This window comes from Boleophthalmus pectinirostris, unplaced genomic scaffold, assembly GCF_026225935.1.
Source record: "Boleophthalmus pectinirostris isolate CB_2022bp ecotype Guang Dong unplaced genomic scaffold, ASM2622593v1 HiC_scaffold_21, whole genome shotgun sequence".
NCBI classification, from domain to species: domain Eukaryota; kingdom Metazoa; phylum Chordata; class Actinopteri; order Gobiiformes; family Gobiidae; genus Boleophthalmus; species Boleophthalmus pectinirostris.
In genome coordinates, this window is record NW_026571175.1 from 15,044,098 (window position 1) to 15,071,638 (window position 27,541).

Below are 27,541 nucleotides of genomic sequence, written 5' to 3' on the forward strand. Positions count from 1 at the left end.
CTAGCTCAATAAACATGACAAAGAATGGGAAAATATAGGCCTTTCATTCCCTAATTCAAACATTGAATGAGGCAGTGTATTATAACCTAGTCGTCTATTGCAATAAGGGCTGTCCAATTACTAGGCTGCATTCTGTCACTTGTATTTCGGTCTCACTCACTCTCGGGTTGTCTCGTGTGAATCTGCAGGTGTTTGTGTGTACCGCGTGTGCGCAGGGCAGACACGGACAGCCAGGCAGTTGCTGTGGCACGTTGCATCTGCAGCACTTGCGCACTGGCTCCACGCTCCTCTGACTTTCCGCGTACAGAGTAAAGAAGCAAATACCCTCTCTCATCTCTTCATCCAAGCTCCGGGTTTGCGTCTCACCACTATCTTCTCTGATTTTTTTTAAATTTTTTTTCTGGCAGCGCTGCAGTCCGGTACAATAACAACAAGTCCTCCAACCCAGCGGCGCGATGGCTGTTCCGTGCTGCGGGTAAACGGGATACTGTCCATGGGCCAGGCACGATGTGAAGCCCCGCTAGAACACAGCAGGCTCCGGGATGGCGAAACGAGGCTTGTGCGCTGCGATTGTGCTCCTACTGCTCGGTGTCCTGGCGCTGTCCGTACGTGGAGGTGAGTTTTGTGGTTTTTTTGGAAGGAGGAAGCCATTTGCCAACAGAAACAGACAGGAGTTAAAGAGTTCAGGCGAATGGTGTGCTGCTTGTGCTGCGTTACAGATGATAGGGTCCCATTGGATGGACACCTGGTAGGCTCTGTGTGCCTAAACATGTTCGGAGCCTACAGATCTTACAAGGCCAAATGAAGAGTAGAAATTGGTTCATAAAATAATGATGATACAGATGTTGTTACAAATAGGTAATAGTGGCGTTTGCATGCTAGTGACAGATTTGGAGACAAAGAATAAAAGAAAAGTTTGAGTTGCAAGCTTTGGCCTACAGGTAGCATCTCAAATTAGGAATAATTAGAAAAAGTTCAGACACCCTATGATTATGTATTCACTATAATAGATTAGACTATATAATGTGCTTGTAGTCTGAGAGGTGTGTGTTTGAGGAAAGGTCTTCACAAAATCCTTCAAATCATGAAGCAATCATTTGCCTGAAACCCATGCATTTTAGGAAATATTTTGTAAATTATATATTGATTAGAACATGAATAGTTGCAGTATTGGATCATTCATTGGTACATTTTTCATCAGCATGTTAGAGCATAAAGTATTTCTTTCAGTTATTCACTTTCAACACATAATTATACAGGATTGATTATTGCTAAATCAGGTACATGTCTAGACCAATCCTTTTGTACTTGTTCACGAGCATTTGAGGTTGAATGGAGAACATAGTCACAACCATCTGTTTCAATGTTTCATGTGGCTGTCCTCGATTCATTTGTAATTGTATAGATTTACAGCTTGAATTTATGGATTTTTTTTGCTGGTCAGCATCTGTTATTGTGATGGACAGTGTTCTAACCATGGCCTGTAGCAGAATTGTAATGAGCGGTCTGCACATGATGTTGGATAGAAAGTAGCCTATACTGTCTCATGTATTTTTGATTATATTGCATATTTTTAACCTACGATACTGCGCCCGAGGCTTCTTTCACACTGTGCACTCACTTATGTAAGGGCACACAACACGATATGCATGGCTTGTCAAGTAAATTGAACAGAAACACAATTTCAAATTTTAGGTTCATGAATTTTTGAATGGTTTCCGGAGGCTGTGGAGAAGATCTCTTGAGAGGCTGCTGTATGCTTGCTGGATCATGTGTACATTTAGACAGAATTTTTTCACTGTATTTTTTTCTTGACTAGAAAGAAAGACTATAGGTTGTGCACACTTTCTAGAATTTGATGATGTCCTATTTTCAGATGGCAGGAAGAGACCTATAACTCTATGGGAAGTTTACTGTTTTTTGAAAGAAATATCCAAAATTATTTTGAACCTTACCATACTCAGTGAAGGAATTTCAGCTGACATCAATCCCATCTTGTGGATAATGGCACATTTTTGCTAACAAAGAAGATGTTAAACTTTATGTCAGTTTTTATTTCATGTAGATAGGTACAGTAATTATAGAGATATTTTCATAACCAAAGTCAAAACATCTGCATTTTGATGGTTAAAACTAACTTCTCCCACAGAATTCTCAGTCTAATCTAGCCTGTATTATTCTTGCATGTTGCGGTGTCACATGACCACAATTGTGGATAGGAGTTAAAGAGTAGGGATAACTAAGTATTTAGCTATATCCACTATGTTCTTTTAAAGGTTGTATATTATGCTAAACTGACTCTTGTGAGCTTTAAACCATGTTAGAGTTTTGTTATCTCCTCAAAAACATATCCAGAGTTATGTTTTGCTTCATTCACGTTTGAGTAACTCTTTATTATTAGTCTGTCTATATCTTGAATGCTCAAAATGCTCACTTTTCAGGTCAACAGCTACTCTTTACCTCTAGTTTAGTAAAAGTTGGAAATTCAAAAATAAGCAGAGTTTGTGTTAAACATGTGTGAATGGATCAAAACACAACTCCAAGTGTTTTTGACGAGACACAGCGTTACAGCATGGTGTAATATCTTTAACATTGGTAAAATTAACAAAGATTACACAAAATTAGAGTAATAATTTCAAGTATATTTGATGAAACTAGAGGCAATGGTACCATACTGCACAGTTTTAGTTGGTATCAGTGATGAAATGGTATTGCAATATGTGTCTCTCATGTTGAATGTGTCAAATGTTGTCAGAAGTTCTTGATTTGGAAAATAATTGCTGGGGAAGAATACACCAAATCCTAACATGGCTCCTGCTGTTTTCTAATTCAATCTCTATGTTCAACATTACTACTTGGACAAAACACTACACACATTTTGTTAGTACTATATAATGACAAATGTAACTCACAATAATTTATTACTTTATTCACCACTCTCCATGTAACTTAAAGGTGTGCTACGTAACTTTTCTGGTGAAAAGTCTGCAATGTTCCACCCTAGAACATTTAACATATAAATGCTAAATAAATGCACAAATAAATGCTAAAAAGATAGAAGCAATATAGCCTAACTCCATCAGTGAATCACGAACGAAACTACTTGGACTCAATTCCAAAAATTTATAGGGCTAATATAAATGTTATTCTTAATCACAAAGTAATAAAATAGTTCAAATAATGGTAGACAATTATGGGTAAAATAATGTTTTTCCAATATACAGATGTGTACATGTACAAGTGATTTTAAAACTGAAATGAAATACTGATTCCGGTGCCACGATGAGAATAAAAATACACTTTTTATTTAGACAGTAGAATGTCATTCTCAGCATTGAACTGTAGTGTTGTGTAGTGGTCTTACGTCTGTGTAATCCATCAGTCATCCAGATAGGTTCCATACCGGTCCATGGTTTTACTCTTGTCTATGGGGCCTTATACTTGTACTTACTTGTACTTGTACTTATACTTAGTATCTGATTTTTTATGCATTTGACAACCCTATGTTCAAGCAGGGGGGTTAAGTACAATAAGGGGTTAAGTAAATATAGTAAAATGATGGAAAAAGAAACATTCATGCAGCATCTCTATGAATAAACACACATACTGATTGCTACTAATTCCCTATAGTCCCTTCATTCAGTAAAATCAAACACGGATCAATCTAATCTCTTTATCAGAGTGTGCCTGAAGGTGAGTATGCTTATGTCAAAATATAGCTGTTTCAGGAGGCAATGACTGGAGAAAGTATATATCAGTCATTTGGACACATACAAATATAATTTACTTGTAAAATACTGACCTATCCATTGCATCTTTATAACTGAACATGTGGTTGATAATGTGTTGTTAATATTATATAATTAAATCAGTGTAATAGGCCTTTCATTGTGCACCTAAAATAATTCTGATTTTCATATTGTTCTATGAGTGTTAGAATTTGAATTTTTAGAATGAAATTTGCAATTGAAATTTCTGTTCACAGTTCACATTTTAAACTGGCCCAAGAGCATTAACATTTGAGACCAATGCATTTAAACCAATACAAATACATTTCAAAACATTTTTTACACAATCAAACTGGTAATTTTGTTGTTTTTGTTGTGACCCCATTATTGTAAAGCTCCATATGAGCCAGCCTTACTGCAGTGCAACGGGGAAAAGTAGTTAAACCCCTCTCATAAAATCTCAGTTACATTGCGGTCTTGTTATAAATGGCAAGATGACAGATTGCGTTGTGAGCAGCCCCCGTCTTTGTGAGATTGAGGATCATGTGAGTTACCATCGGCTCCAGATATGAGACATTTCACCTCCCATTTGTGCACGGGTGGAATTTCTAACAGCTGTAATTGTGTGGTTAGATTTTAAGCTTTCAAATGAGGGCTGAACAAGTTTTGTATAAATTTAAGTGATTTTTCTGACCAATATTATAATCATGATGAGACTTGCAAACATTTTAACAATCAAAATTAAGTTCATTCATAGTGTAATATTTTTGAGCCTATAGATAACAATTTCTATCATGATTCTTGTACACATTCACATTATTATATTGCCTTTAAGTTATCATATACGCTTCATCGTGATTGGTTAATTCTACCTGTCACTCACTCAGCATAATGTAGGCTTGCCTGGTATCCAGAATACACACTTCTTCAATACTTAACAAAAATCAGTCTGAATCAGCGGGCGGTGTTGGAACCAGACTGAAATCAATCTGTATCAAAAACACAGACACACAAACACACAGTCTGGATTTGCAAGGCATGACAGAGGCTGACTAATAGGAAAAGAGGGTGGGGAAAAGTGGCTTTGTATTGAGCATGTCCACTAGCACTACATAATTTTTTCATCTTATTTTTGCATGGCCCTTGAGATTGAGACATGGAATTCACCCTGTATTCACAGTGTAAGATAGTTCATTCACTTATCTGTAGTAATCAGGCCTTGTGATATCACCATCGTGGTTAGTGTTACATATTGTGTTTTTTTGCGCCTGGTAAAGTTGGTAAATGAAAGAGAAATGGGAAGATGTGATCTCATCACGACTGAGCTCTTCTGCAGTTATATTGAGGAGTGCTTGTGTTTACAGTTGGCCACATGTTTGACAGAGATTGATCATAGACGTAGTGAGAGGAGGGCTCACTCTGCGACCGGGATTTGAAAATATCTTGATGATAACAATCGCAGTTTGCCTTTGGTTCTATGTTTAATCTATGTCTGTGCCTCACTGTCAGAAATACGACACACATTTCTCATCTTAACATTTTTGCCATGGTATGCAATCTTTCATTGCGGACAGAGGAAATTGCGCTATCTTTAAATTTCAGAATATATTATAGAGGAAAACTACAAGATTAACAGCAATAGGATGGGGAAATTATATTCTATTGTTTACTAAGGAATAAACTACAGAGATAATTGCCTCCTTTTTATTTATTAATTGTGATCATTAAAATGGTGATTTTTTTTTTTTTTCTTGATTGTTGATAATTTTAAGAAAACAACATGAAAATATAATTTTGGGGGATCCTTGTTGCAATTGTACTGTTTGTTTGAGCTTGTATGGTTGTTTGAAGATAGAGCACAAAGGAGGAAATATTCAATACACGTACCTGCTGACAGATTTTCTCTCCTTTTCACACACAGGCTGAGTGTGAGAGTGTTGAATAGGGCTGACTGGATTAGAATTGAGCAGTTTTCTTCAAGTAATGCAATTATGGGAGTTCAAACAAGTCTGCAGCCTATCGCTCAGTATTTGATGTATGTAGAAATCACATTTTCAAAAAGTGACCAAAGAAGTGCCATAAAGCAGGAAAATAGAGTTATATTGTCCAGAAGATCTCAAAATAGTTGTTTGAAAAAATACACAGAAGTGCAAAATTAACTATATAATCCAAAAATTTTCAAAACCAATTAAAAAAGCATTAGAATATAAATTGACATCCCTACTATATGATTTTTTTTGCTTTCTATACAAAACATCTAGCCTGATTCATCAGCCAGTTTTACTTCGTTTCACTTCGTACCGTCTGACCTCGCAGTAGATTTCGTTCACTTGACAGTAGGTGGTTACCTTTCATTTAACCAATCGCTGCTATTGTTGTGACTGTAATGCGCCACTGATGGGGTTAACTGGTAGTGTTGTTCATGAATGAGTTCAAAAGAACGCTTTCATTGGACATGTTCATTTTTCAGTGAACTTTGAACTGAACGCAACACATTTGTAAACCAAGAGCTTGAACACGAATTTGTTCAGATTATGTGTGATGAACGACATCACTGTTGGGGTTCATTTAAACGTTGGAATTTGTTTTCACCTGTTGAGTTGAGTGACAAGTTCTGCTCGCACTTTTCAAACTGCATGTTGCGCTGTCACTCACTGCCCACGGGCTCCTCCTGCACCAGAGAGCAGTTGTGTGTGCAATGCATCTTGGGTAATGTAGTGTGAAGTAGAGATGGGCATGATTAATCGACTAATCAGTTGTTTCGTCGATCACGTTCATTTTTAATCGACAAACTGAATGTAGGTTGCTGTGCGTAGCATAAGGAGACGAGGCTGCGTCTGACACAAACACTGGATTTGCGCCCTCACGGTCCCACGTTTCAGCTGTGGCTCCTCCTTAGAGATCACTGTACCACTCACTGAATGCGCTTACATGCACATCAGTGTCCTGGGTATGATCGGGTTTTTTGAGTATCCCGGTTTCATCATGGTGCATGTATACAGAGTATCCTTGTAACTGCAACATAAAGTTGAGTGCACATGCGTCCAAAAGACAAACACTTTTCAGTCTTTTCATCAACAGTAGCCAAAATAAATAAAGTTACCAACATAAATAAAGTGAGTGAAATGACAAAACCTGCACACGTATGATCTCTGAAAACATGAACCATCTCTCATTTACATATCCCACCTAAAAATAAAATGAACTGAACTTTGAATTAGTTCAAAATTTAAAATTGTGAACTACGAACGGGAATAGTTCACTTTGAAAATGTGTGAACTGAACCTTGAACAAGTTCATGAAAAGTGTGAACTTGCACAACACTGCTAACTGGTATATAAAGCTTTTCCCAGATCCTGTAGGAAGAAGGACAATAACGTTTTTCCCCTTGATGAAATTCACCAAACATACACTTTATTCCAGCTTTAAATCCTCGATCTCTGGAATCGTTGACAACACTGAATATATGACTCTTCGTTGATTGGAAAACCGGGGTTTTTGCGAACCGCCTATTGTATTCTGATTCCTGACCTAGTTGCTGGAGAGAAATGAAATTGAGCAGAGACACTAGGTGGCACCAGCTTGGCTACAAAACATCACCCACCTATAACTATAACTTTTCTGGCATGAGGGTCCACTACCTTCTTGTCTTCATTCACATGTTTCTCATTTATCTGCATTTTTCATTTTTGTAATTCACTCTATTCCACGTGACCTGTAACTTGCTCTGGTGGACTCACTTGCTTGTTATCATGGTGATAGACAGGTTTAATGTAGGCCTGTCACGATTACTATATCGACTTATTGTTCAATACATAAATGCGGGAATAATGTATTTTGAGTCTCAATATTTATAATCTTATGTTGCAGTTCATACCTTTAAAGATACCGTCTGTTTTAAAAAGAATTGCTGGGATTATCCTGCTTTATTGTTTTGGTTTCAGTGGTAGAAAGTAGTTTCAATATTATTGTTTATGGGAGTATATCTCTGTAGCACTATATCGAGCTTCAAAATTTGTTATCGTGACAGGGCTTGTTTAATGCCATTCTGTGGAACATGTATGTCCCATAGCTGAGCGGAGGTTTTCAGCTGTCTGTAACATAACCAACAAGATGAATGAACCACTTCAGTTCTCACCTACCTTGCCCTTGTGTTAACATTACAATTACCCTTGACTTAGGGTCCTAATACACAACCTCTATAAGTGTTAAATTATACAATGTAATATTGTGAATGTCAAGGTTCTAAGTTTGATGTTAGTGGCTCATTGCAAACGCATCTATTCCTCCACATCCACCTACACAAATGAAACTGAAATACAATTACAGCGTATTAACATCACAGCTGCTGCTAGTGGGGCATCCATCATCAAAACTTTCTATCTCCTTTTATTACCGAGTGGGTTGTTACTGTAAAAAGAAAAAAAAAGAGAGAGAGAAACCTCAGGAGTCTAATGAGAAGTGTGTGGGCGACGGAGAGAAGCGCAGAGAAGATGTATGTGCGAGTTACAAAGAGCAAGACAGTGACAGATGAGAAGAAGGGGCTTGTGGGTAATTAAGGCTGGTATTAATGAAAGGAGCACTGTGTTGTGGGCAGGAAAGACAAGTGGAGAAGGCTGAGGGCAAAGGGGTAGAGTTTGCAGAGTAACAAGTCCATTCTGGTATGCATGGTGGGCTAATAGGAATCTAACAATACCGTTTTGCATGAATTATTGTATTGGGGCTGCACTTGTATATCGCAATAGAAATCTGTTTTTAAATCTTTAAATCTTGTTCAAGTAGTTAACAAACACGTTCTGAGATTCATGGAGTTTTTATATTAGTTCATCAGGTCATAGTTCAGTCTTCTCAAATGTTAATGTTTCTGGAGTTGTTTACAATGTGCATGCTGAACAGATTCCTACTTTTTAAATATAAATCGCAAATCTAATAACAATTGCAATACTTGCCACTATCATGCAGCCATATGTTGTATTGTCTTGAACTGTTAGCGCTCATGTGCCTAATGCTTTGTTTTTGCAGCACTTTGAAATTTAATTATAATTTTATTAGTTAAACAGGTTTATCAAATTTCTATCGTGGGCTTTTTCATTCACTTTTGAATCTCTGCGGAGGTAAACTACACTGGTAGCAACAGCTGGGATTCACTAGTCTAGACTGGGGGTTTGAAAATTTAAGTTTGAAATTGTTTTGGAAGGGAAACTACAGAGAATGAGTCAGATTGTCTCATTTAGTTTAGGATGTGTTTCATAAAGGGGGGCAGAACTTGGTGCATCAGGTACATCCACAGTCTTTTGAGTAAATGTGGCATTTGCTTAATACAGGTGGAGAAGTAATTCATTAGAGTTGTGGCTGCCATTCTGTGCCAAAGGCATATTAGAACATCACATGACATTCAGACTGGCGAGGTGGTGAAGTGTCTTTCCCAATCCAAATGCTGGAGTTTGACCACTAGTATTTTGGTGTTGAGGCAACCACTCCATCAAAAGCAGTATCTCACAAAAAATGAGAAGGGCAGGTGCCACAAAGAACAAAATACTATTAAAGTGATGTTTCAGTCTTAATTCTTTTAACCTTCACAATAATTATTACAAGCCATGAAAATGAATATGCTTGTAATGTGGACACTTAACCTTGGCAAAGGTTAAAAAAAAAAGAAGCAGTCAATAGAGGTCTGGGACACTGTTACGTAATTACGTCCAAAGTCCTCTATTCGGTAAATGTGATGAGCTAACGTGTTTTGACACTATTGTGTTGTTTTAACTTTTGCCAAAGGAAATTAAATTACAGGCCTAGTCATTTTCAGTCATTGCAAGCTTTTGGCCTTGCCCTTGAAGAGAACTAAGAAAACCCTCTGGAACACTCACACTTCCTGTGCTTTTTAATAATGATTACACTTCAGGCTTTCAATCTTGCATCATGAGATAACAGTTGCAGCCCAAGTACACTACTGTTGTGTTTGGCCATCTGTGACTGAACCTTGCATCTCCATTTTGGTCAGTTTAAAAGGCCCATATTGTGCTATTTTCTGGTTTATGTTATAATGTTTTACATCAAAAATATAGTTGTGAGAGTTGTGTTTTTTTCATTCACACGTTTAACACACAAACCCGGCATATTTAGGCTTAGTTTTTCTCTCAGATAGAACACACATTGTTTCGCTTTGTAATGTCATATGGTAATACGGAACATGCTCCAAAGTGTTTTTAAACTCCATACACTTTCACTAGAATAATTTGGATGATTTCATCCCTGGAATCTTGACTAAACAAAAGGTGAAAGAAGGCTGTGAAATGGAAAACTACCACTTCACTACGTTATAAGGTGGAACAGAGCATTTTGAGCTTTGGAGATTTAAATAGACTAATAATAAATTATTACTCAAACATAAGTGAATGAAACAAAACACAACTCCAGGTCTGTATCTGATGAGGTTACAGCATTCTAACAGGATTCTATTTTGTGGGATCTTTAAAGTATGAACCTTTTTGCTCCCCTGGTGAAGTTTCAAGAATATCACTAGCACCTTGCACATTCCCTGCCCTCATGATATATGCTAATATATGAATTCTTCTGTGTGTTTATTAGAAACGCTGTTGTCTGCACCCTTGAACGTGACCATCCGAGAGATCGAGGTGAATTCGGCGGTGGTCACATGGGAGATTCTGGAGGGGGACCCGGTCATCGGATTCGCCATCACACAACAGGTGAGAGTAGTGAATTTTTTATGACTATGCTACATACTCTACACTTATCCAGAGGGATCTCATTTGTAAAACAGAGTGTGGGGATTGTAGTTCAAGGCATCATCAATAATTAAAGATTGTCACCGTGCATATTACAAATCACTAAACCAGTCATTCTTTGTGGAATCGTGTCAATCCAAATGATACCTGATTTTCCATAGGGCTTTGTTACTTAATTTATTCACATGTTCCAGCTTCCTGTTATTTGGTGACATTTTTGCATGATTGACCATTCAAAAGATATATTCTGTGTTGAGTTGTTAATTACTATGGCAACAGTTCTAACTTTCAATCATTCTGAAACCCATGGGTAGACATTAGGGATGGGGTGAGAGACACAATTCTTACAAGATGAGACACAACAATGACAGACATTTTATTATTTTGCTATAATTGCAGCAGTGCTTTTTAAACCACTATGGCTTTTCATAGACAAATAGATGTAACTCAAGATCTTGTTCCATCCCAAATAGACATAAAATATGTCACAAGAAAACTGAGATGACTTGACTAGGTTGTCTGTGAGTGCTGCATTGTGCTGCCTCTGTGCAACTTGAGTGAATGAGGACAATTTCAAACTCAAACTCTTTTGCCCCAGAAATGTAACCTTTGTTATAAGATTTATCTGCCACAGTACCAAATATTAATGTTTTAATGTTTTTATGAATATTTTAAAGTATATGGTACAATGTAGTAACTACTATTTACAGCCTTAATGAAGCATGAATAAAGACTTAATTCATTATGAACAAATAGTTCATAAAGGTTTTATATAATTAGGCTGTCTACATCTCCAGAGATCAAAATGCTCTGTTCCACCTTGTGATGCCATGTAGAGGGCTGCAGTTATCCATATGATTTAGAGAATGTGTGTGGAGTTTAACAAGTGGAGCACTTCCTGTATTACCACATGAGATCATAAGGTGGAGCAGAGTATTTTCTGTTTGAGAGAAGAACCTAAATATAAAGTGCTTGTGTGGTAAGCATGTGTGAATGAAACAAAACACAACTCTGGGTATGTTTTTGACCATACAACATTATAATGAAAATAGTGCAATATAGGCCCTTTAATTACCTATTTGTTCAATACTTTCTCATGCTTTATTATGCCAAATTAAGATGTAGTTAGAGCTGCCAAGATTGCTTATTCACCGTTACATGCAAATAAGTATAATTTGCAAAGCATTTGAAAACCAAGACATGAATTGTAGATTAGATAAGCTCTCCTTGCTCACCTATGGTGTGGTGGACAGTCAAAATATCTTCTCTGGCCTCCAGGGTCTTTGATTGTTCTAAACTTCTTTAGAGCAATTATTCAGCTTGGAGAAAAATAACCATTAACCCGTAATAATTAAATCTGAAATTCTGTCATACTTTTCACACTAATTGCATAAAAATGGTCTTACTAGTTTTCGGTAGTGGTGCATGTAGTACAGTATGCTTTGTGCTTGCATTTCCAACAGGCTCAGTCCAGTCTTGTTTTAATTGTGCGGTAAATAACGCTGGCCCTGGGAGATCTCTTGGGCACCAATTGACCTGAGGCAGCAGTCCAGGCCCGATAACAATGTAGGTTTTCACTGGAGCCTTCCCTATGCAGCCGCTGAATTACTGCTTCTTTTAGCATAATTACACCGCACTAAAAACTCTGGGCTTACTGAACTTTTTCTCAAGCACTTAACCAAAGGACTTTCTCTCAGACTGTAGAAGGGGGAGGGGGTAAATTACTTTACCATTGGAAATCTTCAACTCTTAAAGTGAGCACTCTGTTTGCAACAGTGTGCTATAGGAAGTAAAGTCAAGTCCAAATATATGAAACTATGTCTAATGCATCAAAGCAGCTAAAAGTTGGAATAATACTGGGTATGTAAATTATTCATCATTATTACTGGTTTCTATGCATATGACAAAATTTGTCAGTGATATAAAGTCAAAACCCAATTATAGCATATATAATAGTATTGCCTAAAAAGGTAGTTTCACTTCATTAGTACTATGTCTCCTGCATTAAAATGTGTCTTTGTCACTTAATTAGAGATGATCAAATTTAAAGACTGGTCTTTTTGTGTTTTTGCAGGAGGTAAAAATCATAAAACATAGGTTTATATCTGTTAACAAAGTGAATGCTCTTGCAATTTGCAATTACAGATATGAATCAAGGTCAAGTTGAACGGAAATTAATAAATCAGACTCTTGACTAATGCCTAGAAGCAGCTTATTAAAAGAAGCACTTGTTTTATGCATCACTGTGACCCTGACCTGTGACTCCTGTGCTGAGATGCTGCCAAACAAAAGACAAAGTCATCCTTCTTAATCTCTCCATCTCCCCCCTCATGTTCTGTGCCTGTTTGTGCAGAAGAAGGATGTGCGGATGCTGCGCCTGATCCAGGAAGTGAACACCACCACGCGCTCCTGCGCCCTATGGGACCTGGACGAAGACACCGAGTACATCGTCCACGTGCAAAGCATCAGTATGGGAGGCAGCAGCCCACCCAGTGAGCCGGTGCTCTTCAGAACACCCAAGGAGTCCGAGAAACTGGCCTCACAGAGTCCAGGTGAGGGAAGACAATACTATAGTTTTCAGTAGTGATATAAAGGACACATACATTCTGTTGTTACTCTGTGGTTTCTTATGTTTTAGAACTTAAAATGTCTTTTTATAATAATGTATTTTTTTAAAAATAGAAAATATTCTGAACTCTGTCTGCACTTTCTCATCTGTATTTGGTGTTATCTACAGCATAGAGAATTACCATGAAAAAAGCTAGTCATTTTGCAATGTGGCTCAGCATGCTAAGAAAGTAGACAGTTCCAATGAACATGATTTGAGTGCAGAATGTGGTGATTTACAGACTTCAAACAGAGCTGGAGACTTCCAGGTTTCTCATTTGAAATCTGGGTATTAAGTAATTTCTGAGACTCAGAACAATACAACCCCGTAAACAGGAAAGAAGCAAGAATGAAGTAAAATAAAGCTTCAACTATGTTTAACATCGTTAACAGCTCAGAAAAGTCAATTTTGCATAATGTGTCCTTTAAGAAACAAATATTATGCATAATTTATATTGTTGTTGGCCTTTAAACATGCTCTTGAGCTTTGGCATTTCATGATTTAGATAGATATAATGCCTAATTAAAAAAACACACATTATTGCAGTCACAATCTACTAGCATGAGAGGGAAGTACTATGTGGAAAACAATTCAATTAAGTAATTATGAACATGACCATGAACATAAGCATGAAAAAAAAATTACAATTTGATGTCAGAAATGCTTAGAATAAGTCTCACAATGGACTTGAGCACAGGCTCTCCATCTGTGTATGAAATCCCAGGTATTTTTAAAATAAAGGAACAACATTTTTACATCGCTCGAAAAAGCTAATTTTGCACATGTGTTTTTTAGTTACTTCTTCCCAAAACCTGTGGACTTGGTGACAAAAAGCAGGACATGGAGAAATATGAGGAGGCTGATGGTTTTGCAGCTGCGTTGGAGATGGGAGTGTAGGGTTGTTGAAATAAAAAGGAAATGAGAGAGAGTGCCTGTATATGAGGTGTTTTAATGATTTTAGTGATTAAGTGGTGAAAAGTAGAAGCCTGTGTTTGGCTGATGAGATGAATGAAGCAGGAAGTACTTTTCATAAAAAGTACATAAACATTGCTTACTTTGGTGTGGGTAGCTATACAGTTTTAACTTAATGAAATGTGTGTCATGTAAGGGTGAATATTTTCTAGATTTGACAGTATTTTGGCTCTGTTGTTGTTTTACCATGGCTGCAAAAATAGTGCAAAAAACCTTTTGCATTTATACTGCTCTGAATCTGTCAGTCACAACCATGAACTATGCATACTAAACTCTCAGCATTCACTTTCTAGGTTGCCTTACGCAGTCACTGTTGAGTTTATATTAGTTTTAGTTTGTTTTTAGTTTTTTTTTTTTTTTTGTTTTTTTTTTCATTTTAATTAATTTTTTTTTTTTTAAGTTAAAGTTGTAAAACGCTCTCTGACTTATTTAGAAACAACATTGCATCGCAAAAGAAACTGAGATACCATTGGGATCATATACTGAAGACTTAGTTAAAGTTACCCTGCATATTTAGGCTGAGTTCTCTCAAAATGAAAACACTTTCTTCCACCTTGTGATGTCATGTGGTAATACAGGAAGTGCTCCCCTGTGTTTCTTAAACTCCATACACTGTCACTAGAATCTTTTTGATGATTTCAGCCCCGGAATTACCAACCTCTACTGAACTAAAGATAAAAGGTAGCTGTTAACTTGAAAACTACTACATGACACCACAAGGTGGAACATGGAGTACTTTGAGCTTTGTAGATGTAGACATACACAAATAATGCAGAATTACTCAAACGTGTGAATGAAACCAATCACAAATCCAGGTATGTTTTTGAGAAGGTAACAAGATTCTAACATGGCTTGACACTCAGAAGTCAATTTTGCATAATACAGGACCTTTAAAACATGTACTTATCTAAGCACACATCTGTGCACAGATGCAGTTATGATATCAGATATTTAAGAAAAATCCTACATACCTTATCTTGCGTTTCCATAAATGTGTAAGCCCAGATTCACCATGATACTACTAAACTCAAAAATGTGCTGGGAATGATATAATCTAAAACCATGAAGCTTTCTACCTCTTCAGCCTCTGAGACACTTCTGTAGGTCATAAAAAATTCAGAGGGATCAGGGCTGTGTGAGAGCTTGGTTTTGCAGACAGTCACAGGCAGGTGGGCACAGTCAGACAGACGGTTAGTGGTTAGCAGTGAAGCAGTGATAATAATAGTGTCATGGCTGATTAATATGAGCTTAAAAAGAGGAGGAGAGCTGTAATGGCATGTAGATCTAATCACACGTAATGAATGCCCCATAAAACAACCATATAGAGAACTTCTATCAAAGTTAGACTCTCTCTGCTTCACACCTTGAAGACTATAGGGCTGGTCACATGCAAATAGGTATTGTAAGATTTTGTGGAAAACGCAAACAAGGTGGTTTGGTACTAATTGTTATGGCTGTGATTTTCCAAATAAGTATTAAATCAACCACGGAAATTATTATCTTGTGGCTTTATAATGCACAGGTCTATCAGTCAATGTAGCAGTAAAATCATGAAGGATTTTTCTTTTTTAAACTTTAAGGTACTGCATGCTTTTCTGGTGGGTTGTTCAACTGCTTGTCTCCATGCCTTTTTTTTTTGCCTGGAATGCTCCACAGCACAGCATTAACCATATGTATCTTCCATTTGTTTTATTTCAAGTACAGCTTTTTATTGCTTAAAAAATTATGCATGCATTCTTCAGGTGAGTGTGGTTGCCTCTCTACAGATCTGACCTGAACTTTAAGGTAGATAAATTCAATCTTCAACTGTGGAACATTCCAGATGATGCAATAATATCTTCATGGAGGCCGGTGATGAAAAGTATGCACCTTTAAGTTGAAGTTTATTTACATATTTTGTTCATGATCATTATTTTAGCTATTGGACAAAAAGGAAGTGTGCATTACAATCAGTTAGTATGTGGTAAGAAAAGATACATGATCATTTGCTAGATGTGTTAAAAGAAACTGAAGTGGTGGAAATGTGTAGTTTGTACATGGTATAGAACGTTTTAACTGCTAGTCCAGGGAGGCCATATTGATAGTGATGAAGAGAAGGTGATGGAGAGGCTGAGGCGGCTGGTCTTTCTGCTACTACGGTGGAGGATAAAGAAGGGCTGTGCATGTTACTTAAACAGCTGGACGACTGCTGGAAGAGAGAGTGCATTGATTTGAATGGCTTGAAAAGTGATCAAAAGGCTATGGTGACTGCCAGCAATTTTAAAATTATGTTCATTAGCGCTCAGGATGCAGCTATTTTTACCATTCAAATGTACATGTTGCTTTGCGTCACTCGCTGAATGCACCATTAGAGTTTATTATGTTATTGAGGTGTTTAACAAGTTCAGTTATTTGGATAAATTACCTCTCTAATTTGGATTCATTAGCATTTATTACCGTGCCATTTCCGCTCTCATTTAGAATCTGTTTGTCCATAACTGAAACTTTATAAGCTCATGTGCTAGCTGTGCACGACTTTGGCTATGACTCATACAGTTCAATAACCCTAAAGCCATCCCTCAGAATGCCAGCCCCGCCTGCTCCAAAACACCATCTTTTAAATTTACTTTCACATTTTGTCTGTTTAGCCACAAAACCTATTTAATATATTTTGGGGCAGAATTCTAGCTTCAGATTTTCCTTCCTCAAGAGTATTGGCCAAAATTGAAGCAGGTCATAGAGAATTTGATTTGTGTGTCTCAAAAAAGCAGCAAATAGTGCATCACAGTAGTGGCACATTTTTCTTTTCAGTCAATTAAGTTCCTTTTTTTTTTTTTTTTTTTTTTTTTTTCTTGAATTGTTTTCATTTATTTGCTATTTCAGTGTTCAAAAAATCTATACCAATTTTTTTCTAAAAGATATTCTAAAACTAATATTAAAACGGGATACTTATTTGAACAAGTATGGGCTCAAAAATTCACGTAAGTAGGACGAATATTAACATAATATTAAATAACTATTATTTTGTGTTGAAATTTATATTGTATTGCTAGGAAATTATGTTTTTTATTATGATTGTTGTATCAAGGTTCGAAACTTGAGTTTGCCCAAGGACACAGCAACAGTGGGGACAGTTTTCACACTGTCAGCCTTCAAGTTTTAAAATGGCCACTACCACCTGAGCCACTCTCCACCAGTTTACACCCAGTTAAGTCATGATAAAGTTTGGGAGTCTAGTCTAGTCTAGTCTTGATACTATGGGATGGCACTGAACTGCAACAAATAAATAACTGAATGAACCAAAAATAAGCCATAGAAATCACTTATTGAACCTTTCGCAGCTCAGATCTTATTGTGTTATAACAAAAATACACCAAATCTCCCTATTTTATAAACAAATTGATGATAAATACACATAATAAATATTGAGTCCCAAAATATATTGTTCTAGCTTTCATATATTGACTGATATGTCAATACAGTAATTACCGCAACAGGCCTAATTGGAGAACCAAAATCTTCTACTTCAAACTTGTCTACAGCCTCTTTTGAAAAATGCTCAACTATTTTCACATCAGCCACCCATCCATCACTATAGTATAGCATAATATTGATGGATTTTGCAAAGTTATAATGTCATTCCAATAATCCTGAAGTGCATGTCTTGGCCTTTTAATCAACTTGTACAAGAACGCATATGCCAATAACACAGCAATTGGAGGCAGTATAGGCTTGCCATTAGGATGCATTGTGAGTGATTGCAACTGGCCATCTTAGTATGCAAAGTGAAACAGTCGTGCAGTGAATCTGAAATGTTTTCCGAGCTCAGCAACCCCACGAAGAGAGGGATTTTCACTGATTACATGCACAAACCTGTCAACTATAATGACTATATCATCTTATTATTTAATATACGAAAGCTGAAGCAATATTTTTTAGGGCTCAACATTTATTGTGTGTTGTCTCTGCACTTGTGGGGATTTGTAGTGCCATAAGATAAGTCAGGAGTTGAATAAGTAACTTCAGTATTGTCCTGCTTTAGAGTTATTGTGTCAGCGGTGTAGTGTAGTTTCGAGATTATTTTTTATTGTGATATTTTTTATGTACCGTATTTTTCAGATTATAAGTCGCACTTTTTTTCATGGTTTGGGTGGTCCTGCGACTTATACTCTGGTGCGACTTATGTATTAAAATTTTCAGACTGACAGCCGCGAGAGGGCGCTCTAGGCTTGTGTGTCAGTATCTAGTACTACTATCACTCCTGTACCACTGTCACTTTGCACTCTACTGCGCAAGTCTCCTGCAGAAAAAGCCCACTGTCCGCTGCAAATAGTGAAATATACAGCCGAAAACGGTAATTGAGCAGCAGAAAAAAAGTTTGGAGTGAGTGAGAAACATGTGGGGGACTGGCGGAAAGGGGGGATGGAGAACACAGCTTGACGGCAACCGGGCGGGTGTGCCATGTAACTTTCCTGGAAGTCACTGGATGAATCGACAAAGCCTGAACTTCAATGACAATTGAAACCATCCTGTCGGGATTCAGAAAACCAGAATAATTCTAACTGGAACCAATGCCAAGTCTGACAACAGCTATACAGAAGAGGAAGCGGTGCTCCGTTTATATCATGGATCTATGGTTTATCTCTGGAGGTCGCGCAGAAGTGACACCGAGGATAAAGAATTCAATGGATTTAGTGATTTGGTGTGAGATCGTGAGTTTGGTAAACTTATGTTATGTTGTTTATGCTATAGTTATCTGGATAACTGTTAATGTGTTGCATTTACATGTTAACACCTATGGGGCCTGTTGTTCTCTGTTCTGTTGTTATTACTATACTTGCCTTTCAAGATGAAATGTCAGTTTCTGGTCTCTGATTTTATAAGATACATTTCCTCAAAAAGTGTAACTTATAGTGTGCAACTTATATATGTTTTTTTTTTCGTCTGCATTGCACATTTTTTGGCTGGTGCAACTTATACTCCAGAGAGAGTTATAGTCCGGAAAATACCGTAATTGATTGGCTACATAGCAGTTGATATTAGTGTTTACTTTGGGTGTAGGGGATGAAGCTAACTGGAAGGACTGGTCTGTTTGCGGCTCTGTTATTCAAATTAGATTTTAATCTAAAGAACTGACTTGAAATAACAACAGGCGAGCTGATTTGTATTGTTAACTTGCACATTTTTTATTGAAAATGTAACATCTATGAAAGCGTGTATTGATCACAGGCTCCTGAAAATCAATTTAAATCCATTTTGTGTTTTTTCTTATCAGCCCGTATTTGCTAATGTGTGGATTGTGTCACCATGGTAACTCATATCTGAAATTCCTTCATACATGCTGTACCTCCCCAAGGTGATGTCACTGTATCAATATATCACACTTGAAAATGTATTATCGTGACAGGCCTACTCTGTTGGTTCTGTGTGGAGCTTTGCAGTGCCCATAGCTGCTGGTCTTGGCTCTGTAACTGTGTCGGACATGATAAAAATGGAATAGCTGCTACATGAGATAAGGTTAGTCTGTGCAGTGAAGAAAGACAATGGGAGGTATAGAGTGCTACGCTACAGCTGATTGGATTAGGGAGTGAATATGCTCTGTACAGTCAGTAAGGGCCACAAATCAATTGGAGCTGCCCGTAAATGTCTCGATGAAATGTGTCTATGTGGATTTGATAGGGTTGCGTTATATGCATTCTGTGCGTGTGCCAGATTGGAACAGGAGGGGTACTCTCATGCTTAGTTTTACAATGCCGTGCTAACTGTAATGCAACATATAAAATGAAAATGGAAACACGTAAAATGTATTCCTGAAGCCAAGGCTGGTCACAAAATATAGATGATCAATTTTACCTGCTGTTTTCACTGTGAGCCGTAGGAGGATACAATTACAATACAATATAGACAATTTAGAGAATTTATTATGGAATAGGTGCTGAAGATTGATGATAGTAGTAGACGTAATCACAGCAGATGGTCTCATGTTATGGTTGGTAGTTATATATGAAAATACAACAAATTGCATTGGTCGAGCTGCATTATCAACCACAAAGATGCCCTTGAGAAACACTATTAGTCATTGTGGCACCGTTAGAACACATACATTTGTTTTGAATTTTGCCTTATAGAATATAGTGTATTATATTCTATATTATATTATATAATGTACTATATATTATATACCTTCAGTCTAAGGTTATGCAGTAACTAAGTAAAACACATTAAACAGACAAGTTAGCCTATGAAGTTCATGACTTCAAGGTTATGACATTTAATTGACACAACATGCCAGTTCTCTTGACCGATAAAGCACTTGAAAAAGAAATTAATCAGTTAACAATAAGTGTGCTTATTCAGGTCTCAATATAATTTTATGAACTGAAAAATAATAATTGTGAGAATTTTAGAAGCAAAAATAAGTCATATCAATTTGGTATTCTTTTGAACAGGGTGAACGACAGTGAAGGAAATGTTTTTTTGGGTCATGGTGCTGAAAATTATTGTGAAATTGTCATGCTTCTTCTCATAGTAATTGTAATACTAAAATTTGATATTGTGACATCCCTACTGACACATTATTGCCGCAGTTGAATCTCAGTTGAAACCTTTAGCCCTGTGATTGGTGAGTGCTGTCAGCAAATGATGTAGATCTGGCTATCCCTGTCTCATGATCCTCCCCCTCTCCCCTCTCTCTCTTTCTCTCTCCCCATCTCACTTACCCATAAACACAGTCCGACCTGCATCATTCCTCCTGCTCTAATGGCTCTAACGGTGTTCTGTGTGCCCCCCGCAGGTGAGGAGGAGTTCGCTCACGCCGCACAGCTCCGGGCCGGGGAGCTCATCATCATCGTGGTGGTACTGGTCATGTGGGCAGGTAATCCTCCAGTACAATGTGCATCTATCACCTCTCACAGTGGAGCAGACCCAGTGTCTGTGCAGAGCTGAGCCGGAGGTCCCATTAGCAGACAGGCACACAGCACTAGCAGTCATTTCTCACTGCGTTGCCCTGCAGGTTTAGGATGAGTCTAATGTGAGCTGGATAGATTTCAGGAGACAGGCTGATATTACAACAGCTGCCTAAAACTTTTTCTCTGTGTAGGTTACTGTGTATTGCTTTCTCATATTAAAAAGGCATTATTTTTGCACCACACTATTGCTTAAAGGTCTTATATTACCAAAATTGACTCTTGTGAGCTTTAAGCCATGTTATAAATCTGTTACATCCACAAAAAAACATCCCTGAAGTTGTCACACATGTTTGAGTAATCCTTTATTTTTATTCTGTTTACATCTTTAAAGCTCAAAATGCTCTGTTTTCAGCCTTCAGTTTCAGAACTCAGCCTAAATATGCAGGGTTTGTGTATTAAATATGTGTTAATGAAACAAAACACAACTCCAGGCATGTTTTTGACCAGAAAATAGTGAAACATGGGCCCTTTAATACTTACTTAAACATATGTCCTTATTGCATGAGGGTGGGAAAAGGTTTCGGGCCACAAAATCTTGCGAGACAAATTTACCACAAGATTATGAACGCATGAGGAAAACTATCTTGTGATTTTCTTTCTTCTTTTCCCACATGTTTACATTTTGTTTGGACAAAAAGGGTTAAATGCTCGATAGTTCCAAAAAGCAGTGTGACCACAACAGCAAGAACACTAAATCAAAATCGGTGCGGTCAAATCTGTGGACTAAACTGCATAATTCATTTGATTATAAATTATGCAAAAATCTGGCTTTGTTCTTTTGGACCCAATCTTGTGTCTTGTGGAAATTGTGTCCCATCCCACCACTACTATTTCATCTACATATTTGAGAGTTCAAAGAGATAAAGGCATATTGAGAGGTTTATTAAACACAGAAAAGTAGATATAAGGGTATGCAACTGACTGGACTTCTGTTTATTCCTGTAACAATTGCGTTTATATATTGTAGTGTTAGTCTAGTGACTTGTGATGGGGAGTCTAAGTGAAATTTCTGCTAAGCTACACTGTAAGATTAAAGTTTAGCAGTTAACTACAACATTTTTGAGTAGACTTAAAGGTGCATTGTTTAACTTTTCTGATGGAGGGTCTGTCAGGTTTTTCTTCATGGACATACATTGCTTTGTCTGGAATGTTTCACAGTATGGTCTTAAACCTTTGAATTTTCATGGAAACCAAACCAGACCAAGTTCCAGGTCACATTTATGGAAAGGCAACCCCGCCTACAGTCAGAATGCCTGTTTTTCTAGGTATTTTTGAGATATAAAACCACCTGTAATCTAATAAATGTAAGGTAGAGCTGTTTAATGTCATACTGTGGAACATTCCAGGTAGAGAAATGACATACAAGCAGGTGATGGACCCCCATCCAAAAATGTACATAGTGCACCTTTACCAAAAATCAGATATTATTTTAAATAGTGTTATGCCTAAAATAGTAATCTGTTGTACTTTGTCTCATTTAGCCAACAATATCTATTATACACCACACAAGTCGACTCTAAAAATTATGTTCCTACCTCTTACTGACTTGCTTACTCTGATTATGAAAATGTCTTGTTAGTTATCCAATAGAATACCATAGAAATACATTGTCTTAATGTTCTTAAACCATTAAATTTGGCTTTTGTCAAACACAGTTGTAGTAAGCAGTAACTTAAATTGCAGTGAGATATTTGGCATAACTTTGGCTTCATCTTCCCAAACATTGTAAATCTATTAACACAAGATGTTTACAACGCAGTAGACACAAGGAAAAATATATGCATACTTTAACACCCACTGTGTAAAACTCCCACAATAGACACACTGCATAGGGTGAAAATACTGTCAAAAGTCAACCCAAGAACAGTGGGATTACTGTATTCCTAGTTCTCTGATATAGACATGCAAAAATGCCTGCCTTCCTGCTAACCCACTTACAGAGCCTAATGAGATACAAATATGGCCTGAATACTGTATATAGCATTCTATAACAGTGCCTACATGTCCCCTGCCAATTACCCTGGAGGAGAAGAGTTCAAATACGAGTTGTACACAGAGCTAGCGTTGAGTAAAAAACAAGATGGTGGACAGAAAAACATGATATGAAGGAGTGGAGTTTTTGAGCTTTAATTGAGCCTGCAGGGCACGCTTGTGGGAGATCACAGCCAGATTACCCATCATGCCCTTTTTGTGTATCTCTGATCACTTGGTACAAACAGAACGCAATACAGAGGCTTGTTTGGGCAGACTTTGCTACTTCGGGCCGCTTATACGCTGAATAATTGTTTTTAACACAGCCCGCCTCTATCACTAGTAGCATCTCTCCCAGCTGTTTTAACACAGATAGCTCAGTGGCTCATATCTTTATTTGACTTTAATTTGAGGATCACATTGCTGCACCATTAGATAAGTGGGAAAGTGCTTACAGCTTAAAACTGACAAATTAGGATCGTTGCATAATAGTTCTTCACTTTTTGATTGTGGAATTTTGGGCATTGCAAGTCTCAGGACAATATTACAGACATCTTATGGGCTGAATTGTAATAAACTGCGTATTGATTTTAGATATATATTTGTCTTTGTCAGAAATTAGATTCCATTAATGACTATGACTGCTCTAAACTGTAAAAATGTGTACAATCAACAGTATTGATTCAGTTTAATTAAACTTTATAGAAAGCAGAATCTTGCAAGTCATATTGTTTTATTAGTGCGATAAAAAGGAGCTTCACAGTTATATGCTATTGATCTCCACATGTATATTTTATTAATCTAAGATGAGTTCTTTTCAGTTACTACTACTACAGTTAGTAACTTACCTACTTACTTTTCACGACCAAAACTTTTCCTTCTTTGTTTTACTTACACACTTAACTTAAGCTATACAATATTAAATTATTTGAACCTTTGTATTTCTTGCACTGCTTCTTCAATTTTACTTTCATTCTCTGTGTTTTATGCATTTTTTCATGTTTTGTGCTTCCAGTTACATTAGTATATAAAAATATAAATCATATCTTATGTCCAAACAGTTACTTCTACAGGTTGCAAGCTACAATCACTATTACTAGAGGAGCTAATTGTTTCCATAACAATTTTTCAGTCTTTCTTGAGTAATTTTGTGGAACATTACTTTGTACTTTAACTCAAGTAATATTATTTTGAAATAACAATAACGGTGGGCTACACCAGTGGTTCCCAAAATGGGGGTAGCGACCCAGGAGAGTGGGTGGGGGTCGCGAGATGATTTCCAGAATTTTTTATTTTTTTTCAAATACAATTATTATCATTATTATTTTTTACTTTAGTTCATATGTGAAACATACCCTCTACTGTTGCACACTCTCGGACAGTGATGTTAATTCCTATTTTAAAACACGTACTCACCTATGTGAATATATGTCATCTGCCCAGTTATAACTAAAGACAAATGCTCAAACAAATGTACCAGACCCGCGCCTTGACCTCCCACATGGACCTATACGCATTTCACTTTCCTCACATACACACTGCTGCAGCCCATCATATTTGCGGGGGCACTCCTTGCGAACATGAGGTTCTGTTTGTGTAATGTGTTAAAATCATGATTTGTTTTACTATTTACACTCAAGTGCACTGGTTAGGACCTGTTTGAAATGGCCTATGCACTCATAGGATTGCACATATAGAAGCTTTAGGAGAGTTTGGGACTAAAGCACCTGGATCACGGAGCGAGGAGCACCTGGCGCAGCTTGTACGTGCTCAGAATGTCTCCGTCCAGGTGAGAAGCTTTGTTTTTGCGCCGTATTGGTGTGTATGATTCGTGACATCTGTCATTCTCGCTGGAGCATCATTTGTGTAGCACAGGACACCATGCTCCCTTTTCACGTCCCTCCCTGCTTTAATTTGGCTTTATTTGCATAAGGTTTAAAGTTGTCCTCTTTGTGCAAGTATAAGACACTCAAACACAAAAGTCCACTACTGTAGTTGCTACAGAACATGCCCAACTCACCCTCACCAAATTTACTTCTCTTTACTTCGTATAATTGAGTTACCCTTAACAAGTCGACCTGTGCATCACTAACGCCCAGGCCTATGTGAACAAGATGCCCAGAACGTAAACACCCAGGGTACTTGTACGTTACTAACTGCTTCACATTCATAAAGAGCTGAGATTAAAGAGATGAACTCACCAAAGAATATGTTTTTTTTGGCTTTACCTCTATGTGTGCTGTGTTCTTTCAGTATGGTGTTACAGGGAAGGAGAGGCCGTGTATGTGTGTTGGTTTTCAGCAGTCTAATTTGGGGGGTCGCTGTCTGAAAAGTTTGGGAACCCCTGGGCCACACCACCCACTTCTGTATATGCTTACAACATTCACATTAGTGGTACAGCTGGTTCAATTTATTTTAATTAAAATTAATGAATCATATTGCCATTTCATTATTTAGTATTGCATAGGTATAAAAGTGGTTGATGTTTTGCAAATGCATCCCAACAAAGTACCATTAAAAATGAATGTATGTATCAGTTGTAAACATGCATATGAATATTGTTCATGTTGTGGAGCTCATGTTTAACCCTGTACCTGTGTCCCAGGGGTGATCGCTCTGTTCTGCCGTCAGTATGACATCATCAAAGACAATGAGCCCAACAACAACAAGGACAAAGCCAAGAACTCCTCAGAGTGCAGTACTCCCGAGCACCCACAGGGGGGGCTACTGCGAAGTAACGTGTGAAACCAGCCCTGCATCGCCTTCTGCAATAACTGATTCTTCCAACCTCAGGACTGGTAAGGAGTTTTTATTGGGTTAAAGTCCTATTTTTTCACCATAACATTGAAAAAACAGATCTAATTAGTCTGGACTTTAGTGTGATATTGTTCAAAAGTATCCACTGTAGCTTCGTAGTGAGATGTTCACCTACTAACCAAAGAGTTGACAGACAGGTTCCAGTGATCATACTGTCATTGTGCACTTGTGCAAGGCACTTCACACACCTTGTCTAAGCATGTGAATGAGTTATAAGAGACTATAGGTACAAAATGGCTGCCACTACTTTCTCCATCTGCCCCAGGGCAAGAAGTAGGTCTGTGGAGTATGTCTATAATCTGTATAATCTGCCTTTTCTGTCTATATTTATCTTTTGATTTCCTATTATATGTTTTTTATCCCATTTAGCAAGCAAACAAAAGCAATAGCTTGACTCAGAGGCAAAAATTTCAAATAGTCCATTGTATTTTAAAAGATTTTTTTCAGTAACAGTAGCAGCAAGCCTGGCACCAAAGGCGATGCGGTCAGCATTCTCTCTGTTGCGCTATGGATTCAGAAAAGTAAAACCGTTTTCCTCACACTAGAGAGCAATATGTCAATAGAATGAAGAAATAAAATGTGATAGTAGTTTTTAGGACTATAGCACCACCAGATTTAGAGGTAAAACACCATAACTGCTTTGAGGCTTGTTTTACCAGTGGACACATTGACAACCCCCACATCCTATTTCTATCAGACTGCTATGATGTACAAACAAAGTAATTTATATGGATTACAATGGTTGGCAAGATTATTGAATGTGATAATTAATCCTGTGCGGTAAGCATATTGCAATTTCCAGAAAGATTTTCTGTGATGGAGGGACCGTTTAGCATTTATGGTGTGTTCACCTTAATTTATATCATATTTACACCTTATATTAGCTATTTAAAACTTAAATGTACAGTAAGTAACTTTCTGGAGGATGTGGCAGGTCAAAGTTTTATGTCATATTGTGAAATATTATAGCAAAAAAATTTCAATAGAAACAAGCAGGAGGACACCCTTCTTCAGGCCAAATAAGAGTCAGGTATGTGGAGAGCAAGCCTGCTCAAAGTTTTTGTAAATTTTTCAAATTTTATTTGGCTAAAAAAAGTTTAAAAGATCAAACAACTCCATGCACAGAAATGTATCTTAAACAAAAGAACATATTTAATTTTTTCTTTTGTTATTGTGCAAAACTAAAATAGGAGTAAGTATCCATTTGCTTGGTTGTCTGCTGTTTATTCCCCAATTTTATTTAGTCTGCATGCACAGTTGTGAACCTATAACTTCTCAACCCCTGCTGTAACCAACACTGTACATCCTATAAAACTGAATACACCACATGCTGTTCCTAGTATATTGCTAACATAAATTTGATCATATCTTCTAGTTCCTGAGACCAACCGAAAGCCATCACCAAACCACCATTGTCCTGAAGAACTGCTCCCCTATCACTGAACTCTTTTCCGATGGCAGACTTCTAATGGACTCCAAAAGTGAAGGACAAAATTCACTTTGTTGCGACCAAAACTGGACAACTTCAAATCTACAGTCACATATATCTCAGAATAGCAGTTTTCCACAGTCGACAGAGGGACTCCAGCTCCCGGGGACAAGGTCAAACATGGCGGATATCCATCAACACTGGCATTGACGAAGAGGATCATCACACTTCAATGCCCGGGTGATTTTTTTTTTTTTTTTTTTGTTTTGTCAGGTTTGTATCACGGAAAAAATAGCTTGGCAGACAACAACAGCTGGTCCACT

At 37.4% G+C, this 27,541-nt stretch overlaps 1 protein-coding gene across 1 annotated transcript; it reads left to right on the forward strand.

Moving 5' to 3' along the window:
* The first annotated feature begins 495 nt into the window (after positions 1-495).
* Positions 496-27,408, forward strand: fndc5b (fibronectin type III domain containing 5b). The gene is made up of 7 exons (XM_020932641.2): positions 496-615; positions 10,317-10,435; positions 12,828-13,026; positions 19,546-19,554; positions 20,827-20,907; positions 25,578-25,770; positions 27,165-27,408. The coding sequence occupies exons 1-6, from the start codon at positions 543-545 to the stop codon at positions 25,715-25,717; spliced, it is 621 nt and encodes a 206-aa protein (XP_020788300.1). The 5' UTR covers positions 496-542; the 3' UTR covers positions 25,718-25,770; positions 27,165-27,408.
* Positions 27,409-27,541: the final 133 nt, after the last annotated feature.

Coding starts and splice junctions, on each gene's coding strand:
- fndc5b (XM_020932641.2), top strand. CDS start 543: ATGGCGAAACGAGGCTTGTGCGCTGCGATTGTGCTCCTACTGCTCGGT. Junction 616..10,316: donor GGCGCTGTCCGTACGTGGAG/GTGAGTTTTGTG, acceptor TGTGTTTATTAG/AAACGCTGTTGTCTGCACCC. Junction 20,908..25,577: donor GGTACTGGTCATGTGGGCAG/GTAATCCTCCAG, acceptor CCTGTGTCCCAG/GGGTGATCGCTCTGTTCTGC.